Genomic DNA, 11290 nt, shown 5'->3' on the forward strand with positions numbered 1-11290 from the left:
TCTGGTCTACATATATATATTTTAATTTTGTTTATATATTTTTTCGCGCAGGTGGTGGTAGATCCTCGTCGGTCGCTGGTAATCATAACAATCCTAAACTGCCGGAGAGGAATTCTGACCCACTATTCGTAGAAACCTGTAACCGGAGATCAATGGACGTGAAACGAGCGGCAATCATCGGGAACCCGATGTTTGCCTTTGATCCTGCATCCGCGGATCAGAAGCATCAGAACGCTGGCGCCAGTGACACTATCAAACTCGACGACCTCAACCTTGGCATGGACTATAAACAGCTGATGGAGTACTTTGACAACCTGAAAGAGTCAAACGCTTAATTCGTCGTGGCCAACCTCATACCTATGTCGTTTTGCACACCCTCCCCTATTACGAGTAACCAGCAACCATATACGCGCTCACACACCACCGCAGTGAACCTACAAGTGGCCCATTTGCCTAACTCCCATCCTCGCTCCCGGTTCCCTCACTACTCCTGTCACTTATCTTATTGTCGCACATAAAAAGTCAATTAATTCAAAGGTTATTGTTGTATGCGTATGAACTATATACACAATAAATGTCTATTCATACGCTCTATAGTATAGTTCACACCAAAAAGTATAAATCGGAAGCTTCAGTATTATATTGAAAAAAAGCGATGAAAATAATGTTAACTATTCTCACGCTTACGGTTGTGAGGTGAATTGTAATCCAAATTTCTACGATGAACATTTTAATTTAGGTTGTTTCCGGTTGTTGAAAGCACGACGGTACCTAATGACCCAATTATTATAATTATTATATAAACACGATATCTATAGTTGATACATTATTAGCTTTTGCTACTAAATGTATCATCTGAAATTTCTTTCTAAAATAAACCTAATTTATTTAAATTTATATACAAAATATAATTATGTATTGATGTTTTGAACTATATATTTAAAATTTATTTCTCGGACTTACATAATGAAAAAAAATAATAATAATTAACTTCTAGACTATAATACTATATTAAATGTATTCAAATAAGCTTGTATAGTCTCTCTCTATAATACGTTTACACAAAAATATTAGTTCCTTAACCTAAATCATTGTTATAAATATTAGAATCGCAATGATATCACAGATAGAAAAATAATAAAATAAAAATAGATAATTCGTGTTACATCTGTGCTAAATGATACCTTCGTTATTTCCTATATTTTATATTATGTACGACAATTATTGCCACTGTTAATAATAATTAAGTTTCCAATTTCGCTCTACACGTGTTTATCTAAATGTTCCTAATTTATTGTATCACTATTTTGATAATATTATTTAAGCAATTTCCCTTTTAAATCAATATTATCATTAATCTAAACATTTTTGTTAAATTTAATTGTTGATTATTTTTAATTTTTTAGTCTGATACCTATTATCGCTTGCAACATTATTTTATATACTTTTGTACATAATATTCAAACTTAACAATGTTTTTCAATACCTTTTAATATCAAATACTACATTTAATATTTTAATGACTAGTTCAACAATATTGTAACTTGTACATTTATATGTTATGTATGTAGTTTTTGTTTTTTTAAACAATAATGGTATTCCATAATGAATTGTCCCCTTAAACTAAACAGTTACCACAAATATTATAATATATTTAAACAATGCCTAATCACAAATAATTATAAAAAATATATTAAACTAAAGTCCCATACATTAATGGTGAACATTTATACGCACATATTCTACAATATTCTAATTTACTTAAATATGTAATTTAGTCAAAAGTTTATTATTTTTAATTTCTCAGTGTCATTTATAAAAAAAAAAAAAACATTTGTGACAGTACAATGGTATTATTTTTTTCATTTTTTTCTCTGTGATAATGTAAATAATATAATTTTGTTGGACAGACTTGTATTGCAGATTTTCGAGCATAACTTCATCACACTATTAAATATAAACACTATATTAAACTATTAAAACATATTTGAAAAATTGAATATTTGAATACCTATTGTTTCAGTAGGTGTTGCCCAGTGCGTATGTATGTACATTGTGCAATAGTACTAATACCAAATTTAAGTATGTTTAGGTACTTGTTTTACTTACAAAAACATTTTGGGAAAAAACAGTTTCTCAAAGCTAATCAAAAATCATACAGCCGTCCATATATTATACATGTTATGCAATTCTTAATTAACAATATCACGACATTCGAGGGCTACCCGTTTGGACCGTATTAGTTTAAAAAATAATTATAGTTTATTAATAAGTTTAAAAATAAACACTAATCATTTAAATGTTTTAAACTTATATAGTGCAAACACTGCAAACAAACTACCTATAAAATAAAAAAAATACCTATTATTTCTAGTCAAAGTATATTATATTGATATTATATATTATATTATATTATAAATGTATATTATGTTTAAGTCGTAGATCAAGTAGGTTGTATAAAAAAATACTATATATATATATATATATTGTTTGCCTTCTTTTTTTGGGACGCAGAAGCTTCCACTAATAAATTTTTACCCATGTTTCATTTGTTTTGTGTATAAGTACTTTTGCGGTAATGATGAAGCGCAGAAACGTCGTACGCGACCCAATGAGACTGTTTTTTTTTTATATTTAGAATTATTTAAGTTTTTAGTATTTTAGTATTTTCTTTACCTATTTCATTATTATTATTATTATTATTATGATTTTTTAAAGTATATTTTATTGCTTTGTAGAGTATGTTTTGAGTTACGATAATTTGACTTTTTCTTTTTTTCCTTTCTATTTTTCAGTCTGTTTCTTTGTTTTTATTTTTGATTATTTGTTTCCACTTACCTACTTTTCTCCTTTGCATAATTCGGTCAATAATCTATTCAATAAATGTCAATGTTTTTGAATGTTTTACCTTCGTATGTACCGGGTTGTGATCTGTATTGTCCAATTATCTCACCAAAATGATAATTTTTATTAGATTTTAAAGTAGAAGTAGTAGTTGACACACTACAATTTAAGTATTGTTATGTTGATGTGAGCAGATATTGATTTTAAATAAACAATTTATTAAACTTACTATTGGTTTTATTTATTGGCTTGTTAAAAATAATAACCATAATGAAGTGTGGTACCTATACTGTTATGATTATGATTGTTATGAGTATAGATGTGTATATCATACAAACTCGGGCAATTTTAGGTTTTAAATATAATTATTAATTATTATTAATTATACCTATTATTGTTATATAATTATTAATGTATTAATGTCATTATAACATTATTAGTTAGTTATTACTATTATTGTAAGTTGTGTTAAATATTGTTGACTATTTGACGAAGTACAATGAATTCGATGTATACGAAATGAGAACTGCATTTGTACATTCTAATTTTTCCTCTCATGGCAGTAAAAACACCTAATTTAAATGAAGTATATCATTCATTAATATTTATTATAGATTACAGATTTATTTATATACGTAATAACAATTTATAATAACGTCACACACTTAATAATTGTTTAACTCTATGGCATTATTAAAGTTATGTAATGTAACTAATTAACTTTACCTAATTATATTTCAAAACTAAATTATTTATTATAGGCTCTTAAAAGTTAAAACATCAAAGCCCAAAGGAACGATAATACTATTAATTCTTGAATATTTTACAAAATCAAGAATATGCGTTGCCTACTATGAAATCAACAAACTGATAAGAATAATTAAAAATAAATGTTAAGTATAATATTATATTAATATTGATAATACATATGTCAGAATTTTTATTTTATACACATTTTTATGACGTTTATCTTAATGCTGAAATCAGGGGTTTTTGAAATGTCGAGCTACAGTAGCTACACGGATTCGGTTTGAAGCATTGAAAACCGATAGGTACCACACAATTTTGTCAAGTTTATTTAGAAACCATTGCAAGATTGCAAATATTTAACTTTAATTCGCCCGTATATGAAGTATTGAAGTGTATTTTACCAGACAACTATCGTAACAGCATATTATTATAGTATAATGAATAAACTTAAATATTATGAAGCTATAATCTAATAAGGTAATACGTACCTATTTCTTAACTAGTGTGTCGGTAAATAATTTCAAATATGTCACAAAGTATGTTAAACGACACAAAATGTATACAAATTGTCAACATGATTTACTAAAATTAATTGATTTAATTATTATTGATTAATTTTTGATGTTAGTAAAACATATTTTATACAACGATATTGGTGAATTTTGGTAATGCCGTTATGTCGATATTATTTACAAGTACAAGTTGATAAATGATAATTTCGATAAAAAATGTATAATTGCCTTATCCAACTACTATTATTATGTCTGTATAATCTCCATGTTTTACTGTTTTACTATCATTTAGTATGATATTGTCATTCAACGTAGTTATATATATTTATTTTAAATCAATTTTATTCAAGCGATTTTTTTTAAAGGGAAAACATGCGTGAAGTATTTTATAATAAATTGAATGATTGAGCATCTAAAAAAAGACGTAATAATTCGTTTTTTCTATCGGCTGAAAAATATAAATTTTCGATTAAAACGCTGTTGAAAGAGAACTATTTTTAAGGGGTTGTATTTAGGCAATATTCGATATCCTTCGTGAGTTATGTGTAACTGTGTCTGTGTGTGTTGTGACTGATCATTAGTGTGTTTGAGTTTCCTCGAACGCCTTATGCCTTTATGCAATTAAAGATAGACCAAAGCTGTAATTCTTAGAAATCAGTAACGTACATACTACATACGCGCAGTAACACGTCACTAAATTTTGCAATAAAAAAAGTTTTTTCATGAAAATCACAAAAAGCGGAAAAAAATTCATCCAGTACCAAAAGTCCGATTTTAGTTTTTAAACATATTTGAATTCCTTAATCTCTTTTCTAGGTTTTTTAGAAAATGGAATTTCGATTTTTTTTATATTGTTTAATTACTATAGTAACAAATGAATTATAACTATGTATTCTTATTATTGTATCTTTTTTTCAAAATTCACCTTATTTTAGTGTTCTAAAAAAAAAAAATTATAATCCATTTCCTACATAACCTTATAAAAGATAATAAGGAATTCAAATATATTTTCAAAATTAAATCGCACTTTTGTTACTGGGTAAATTTTTCTTCCGCTAATTGATCTAAATGCACGAAAAAAAGGACTCGCAATCAACAGCCTTAGTCAAAGATAATAATATGTTGTTTCAATTTTATGATAGGTATAAGATCTACTCAACTATAGCTAGTTCTATAATACTATAATAATATGAACGGATACATACGTCATACGTGTCAACATTAACCAAAACCGTGTTAAGTATATCGACATTGACCAAAATCCTATTAATGTAAATGTCAACAACTAATAAATATCTATATTATTATTAATTTTTCATCATTCACAATTTTTTAGGTGTATGTAGACATTCACCGAGTGGCTGACAGCATTTACCAATTACTAACATTCACAGGAACATATATAGGTACACAGATTAGGACAGTCTCTCCCCGTGAATAAGTAGGTACCTATTACTTAATATATTATTTAAAGATTTATAAATAATAAATAATATGTTTATCTTATTTTCTCGATTTACGAGTAATGCGTATGGCGTGCACACTGTAGTGAGCAGTCATTAGTATGACGTCATGTACTCGTGTTATTACTTATTATCATCATATACTTACATAATATGTAATTTCATTAGAATTTTTTCCGTGAATCCGTATTTCCTGAAGTAAGATATAATCTTAAATCGTGAGTATTACGCAACACTTATCTCTATATATTTCGAGTATTGCAAATCAATAATAATACTATTAATATCTGTAAATGTGGCAAAAGTGGGTGTTTGGTAAACTCGTCACAATTCAATTTTCTATGGTTTTAACCACGCAAATTTCAAGAAATGTACATTATATTTTAAATCATCTCTTTTCAAAATACGTAGAATGTTTCCCAAAAACATTTCAAATGGTATTATTGTTTTATTTTTATTACGTACGTTACAAACATATTTTAATAATTTAACAGCTAAACATTAATAATTATTCAACTAATGTCGTATGACGTTATTTTTTAAATTGTTTGCACTAGTCTATATAGCTATTCATAATATTTCTTGTTCTACTTACGTTGCTTGTCAAATAACGATCGTTAAAGGAAATCTGAGAAATACACGTTTTTTTAGCATAGAGATAACGTTGTTCCTTTTTAAATCGAGTAAAGTTATTTCATTACAATTTTATTTGTGTAGCGAGTTAAGTGTCCTAATTACTTTTTAAAAGTAACTTATGTTGCGAACTCCAATGCTCCGCTATATTTATCTACTACTAACAGTGTTAGTATAACACTGATTGGTATAAAACGTCGCATACACGGCGAAGCCCCTTCGTCTACGGGACAACTGATTGCTTTCAAATAACGAACATTATTTCCGCTAATTAATTATGCAGATGTTATATACATATAATTATAATATTATAATATTATAAACACAGAGAAGCGATTGTAGACGAGTGTGCGGCGTACACGTGCGGATTTGAAGGACCACCAACGCGGTCAACGCGCGGATAACAAAAAAATCTAACCCTTTTGACATTGTTGGCCCCTGAGCACGCTTTTATACAACAATAATAATAAGCTATCCTTTGCGGCGTGCTAGCCGGAAAAAAGAACAGCGTTTTGAAAACGGTCGTGTCGAGTAGTCGGGTTTATTGTTTGTTGTTGTCGCGACATCGGCACTTCCCCCGGCGGCGACAACAATATTCGCGACGACTAGCCGTTCCATTTAACGGGATGGGGAGGGAAACGGGGGATACTACCTTGAAAAAGCCTACGTGATTTTAAAAAATTACTAATGTTTTGAATTATTTTTGATTGTAAGATTTTGTCGGATTATATTTTCATGATGTGTATGAAATGTTATAGTGAAATAAATAAAATACGATCGTATTATGGCGTCTGGTGCTATGGAGTGTATCGTGCGCGACAGTCGAACTCGAATCGCGAATGCTACGAAAATGTGAAACATGACGTTATCGTTTATAGGCTTATAGCTTTGGTGTACTTTCTAAATTTAGCAGTCCCGTGATTCGGCGGCGGCGACCCCCTCAGACTTCGAAGGCAACCGTCGCCGCGGTCACTCGAATGACAACGACGGATGCACACGGTGCAAAGTTAAAACAGCCGCGGAAGCAAACGTTCTTCCGATCGGCAAAAAATATCGCTATTACCGCTTGTCGTGTGTGAACCGGTCACCGGTTCGATCGCGGTAAAGCCGTTATCACTACAGGTACGTCCAATTCGCATAGATAATAAAGATATCTTTATTATCTATGCCAATTCGTCGTATCGTGTCGTTACATTCATTGAAAAATATTATGTTTAGGTCTATTACGCATACCTATATTTCGTGTCATTCTTGGCTGTAAATAATTCGATTAGACATAGTAAGCCACGATATAATTATTTCAAATGGACCAAGGTCATTTCGCCATCAGACCAAACTTTGCTCTCCAGACTTCCACTTCCTTGTTATGAAAATGTATTCATAATAATTCGTTTTTTATAGATATTTTTCATAGTATTGTATTGTAAATTACATTTTTTCAATTTATTAGTTAAACTAATAATCATATTAATATGATTAAATCGAGTTTTTCATTAAAATTAGGCGGTTTTAAGAACGGATCAGAGCTAGTTGTAAATTAGTAAAATACTTTGTCTATTCATAGTCCGGTAATGGCCAACTTGTGGCTCTCGAACAGCATGCGCCTCTCGTCACGGTCAGATTTGGCTCGCGTCTTGTTTTTAAAAATATAAAACCAAAATTTACTTATTAATTATTATTGTTATGAATTAAATTTTTTTTTGGTTAACATTTATAAAAGTGTATCAAATTATATAAAAAATACTGGCATAATAATTATATTTGTGCATGTGGCTAGCGAACACGTTCATGTTGGTCACCCTTGAATTTATACTGTCTGAAAATGTATAAAAATTTGTAATAAAATAATATCCTATATATTTTTATCTTATTTATTCATTTATTTCATCGATTTGTTAGTCGAATAGTGTAGGAGGTAGAATAGTCCCCTTAGGTATACACCACTTAATATTCTACTCGGTAGCGTCGATCTATATGTTTAGATTTGCGATTGCAATATAATAGTGTATAGGTAAAATTTATTTTTGGATGCAAGGACTAGAATTAATAACTAAAATTCATAAATTAATTTCACTTCAGCGAGTAACGACTTTTCCACGCACACACAAAAGCATAAAATATAGGCTACCTATTTTATAATCTAATATACCTACATATTATTATACTATTATAGGTAGGTATTCAAAAAAGTATTTTTTAAAACACAATTATACTTGTGACCATATTATTATAATTGATATATTCGCATAGCTTACCTTATTATTTATTAGCAGAACTCAAATAAGTTTTAGTAAATACACATTTGTTTTGATAAGTCATAGAAGATCGAAAGTAAGATTGGTTAGGTTTTCTGATATGCCTATAAGAAATTTTATTTTGCTAATTTATACATAGGTCTATTGATCACAGCGTTTTAATTTCATTATAATTAACATAACAAATTTTCAAAATTATCAATTATTTTATCAATATCATTATCAATTAAGGTATTCAATGATCTCATATAATTTCAAAATATCAGACCACAGTCAAAGACCTTATACCTAATTACTACACGTGGTTCCTGTATAATTAACTCAAAATGGCCTATCCCAACGACTGAGATATATAATGAATAATAATAGCCAAAGGTACTATTTTAATATATCTTAGTGCCAACCCAATATTTTTTATAACATTTTTCGTGTTTCATTCCGGTCTCTGCTTGCTGAGGGTCTATAAGGCTCGGGGGCCTGTGGCACTTGCTCACCTTGCCCACCTAGATTTTACTTTATAGCACTGACTATTACGATAAACAATTTGCAAACAACAAAAATTTAGGTAACTACTATGGCATTATGCTCTATAGTAGATGTCGAGTAGTATGTGTTGAATTAGAATTAAAAGATGAATTAATGCGTACAAAAAAACGATTTTGATCTGAGACGGTATCTGTTAGCCTGTATATTAGTAAGTGCCCATAAGTATATTTCATGATACAGTTCTTAAAAAGTAATTTATTTTACTATTAGTACCTATTACAGAGTAGGTTGATTTAATTTTAGTTATTTATTTTCATTTTATATATAATATCATGGTGATATATTTAATGTTTGTAGGCACATATTATAATAATAAAAATATGCAATATGCATCTATAGTCATTATCTATACTCACCAGTCATAACAGTAATACATAGATATAAAACCAATTCGACAGAGAAAAAAATCTGAAAACATTTAGTTCAATAGGTTCTATTATTGAGTAAAAATTAATAGCTGACGATTATAAAATAAGATTATATACCGTAATTTATAATTAATGATTAAAATAATGGTTATATTTTATATTGTAATATACATTAAACACACCTCCATATTAATAATGTTTATCTGTATAAAAGATTAACGCCCAAATAAAAGTGCTTACCTGGGCGATCTCGCTATACAGCAAAGTATAGAACCCTAAAAAAGTGACAGCCGTCGTGTGTGCATGACAGAGACAACAATATGAATGATTGCGTGTGTAGCGTCCTCTTAAATACGCGTAGAGAAGCGCAGCTCGTAACACCGAACGAGCAGGCGAGGCTGTCGTCCGACTATTATTACGAACTATGCGAATTGAAGGTACATTATTGTATATTTTTATAATTATAAACGTCTGGCACGTTTTTCGTGCAGCCGGAGTGATTATTATAATATACACACATATATACGTATATACGTATATAGTCACACGGAGAATTAAACACAAGGTGTATATAGGTATAATACATACTTATACGCTGTACAGTGTATTGTGTATATTATACTACTTATAACATAATATATTGCTCAGAAATTGTTCCCCGACACTCCAGCGAGTTTTTCGCTTCGAACACCGACATGGGTCGTCTGTTTCAGATCATATATTGATGTCTCAATATACGAGCATTTTATTCTTCAGTTTAATTTTTTTTTTTGTGCGTGTTTTTGAATAGTATTCAGGTTTTAAAATGTGTTCTGGACCATCGTCATATTATAATATACACGGTCGAACAGTCAGGTACGTTGCAGCGCAGGGGTGTCCAACCTTTTGTGAAGACTGGGTCACATCCGGCGCATGTAAACTCCGCCACAAGTACCTTTTGTATTTTCTTTTACTACAACCTACGCCAAAAAAAAAAAAAACCGGTAAAATTGGGTTCATGTAAACTCTGCCAGTGAAGAAAATCGAGTAGTAGGTAGTATAAAATCAATATGATATATTATTTAAAAAAAATTATAATATAATGTAATATAATATCGTTCACACTTCACATTAAATATTAAATATCATAGTAAAAAAATCATAATAAACAATCGTTATACCTAATAATCTAAAAATATATAGTTATGTCATGTATGTAAACTAAAATGATGTGATACAATTTGTAAATATTCTCTAAGTCTTGTATTACTCCATCAGTGTACCTATTTATAGCATCCTGTAACACTGTCATTTTTATTTTTTTTTATTTCGAATTTCAAAACTGGTGAAGTTTACATAATATTATACCGATTACAGGTAAGAAAAAAAAACTGGCGAAGTTTACATTAGACCTTTTATCACCTTTTTATCTTGACCGGTATTCTGGCAGAGTTTACAATCGCCCGCCACATCTTACGTGTAGATGTTGTTGTGGGCCACATACTTTTTAATAATAATGCATTCAAATTTAATGATTAAATTATACTCTATATTAGAACAATAATTTTTATTTGTTGATAAATGACACGGGATATTGTTGTCAGAACCAACTAAGATAAAAACATTATTAAAGTTTATATGCTATATTGTAGCGTGTATTATATGAATGTAATACACAATAAGCCTTTACGCGTATATCATGAAATTGACCAAGAGTACCTGCCAGTATATTATAGTGTATATACTTAATATGTATCAAGTATTATAAAATACCGCGTCTCATTTACGTCGAAAACCACCCGGCGTCTTGTATATCCTGCGCCAGGCGCCTGATTTGTTATTTCGTTTTTGTATATTCGGGTACGTTTATAATAATAATAATTAAAAAAACGTCTATTAAGTGAAATGAGGCGGAGAACGCATCACGGAGTCGGTGTTTA

At 29.5% G+C, this 11290-nt stretch overlaps 1 protein-coding gene across 1 annotated transcript in view; it reads left to right on the plus strand.

The window, feature by feature from the left end:
- Nucleotides 1–3072, plus strand: part of LOC114128473 (transmembrane protein 132E) — a 58998-nt gene extending 55926 nt beyond the window's left edge. Inside the window, exon 10 of the mRNA XM_027992987.2 lies at nt 52–3072. Within this exon, the coding sequence (XP_027848788.2) occupies nt 52–335 (284 nt within the window). The 3' untranslated portion in view covers nt 336–3072. The remainder of the gene's footprint in view (nt 1–51) is intronic.
- The last annotated feature ends 8218 nt before the right edge of the window (nt 3073–11290 follow it).

The sequence above is a fragment of the Aphis gossypii genome, chromosome 2 (assembly GCF_020184175.1).
Source record: "Aphis gossypii isolate Hap1 chromosome 2, ASM2018417v2, whole genome shotgun sequence".
Taxonomy (NCBI): Eukaryota; Metazoa; Arthropoda; class Insecta; order Hemiptera; family Aphididae; genus Aphis; species Aphis gossypii.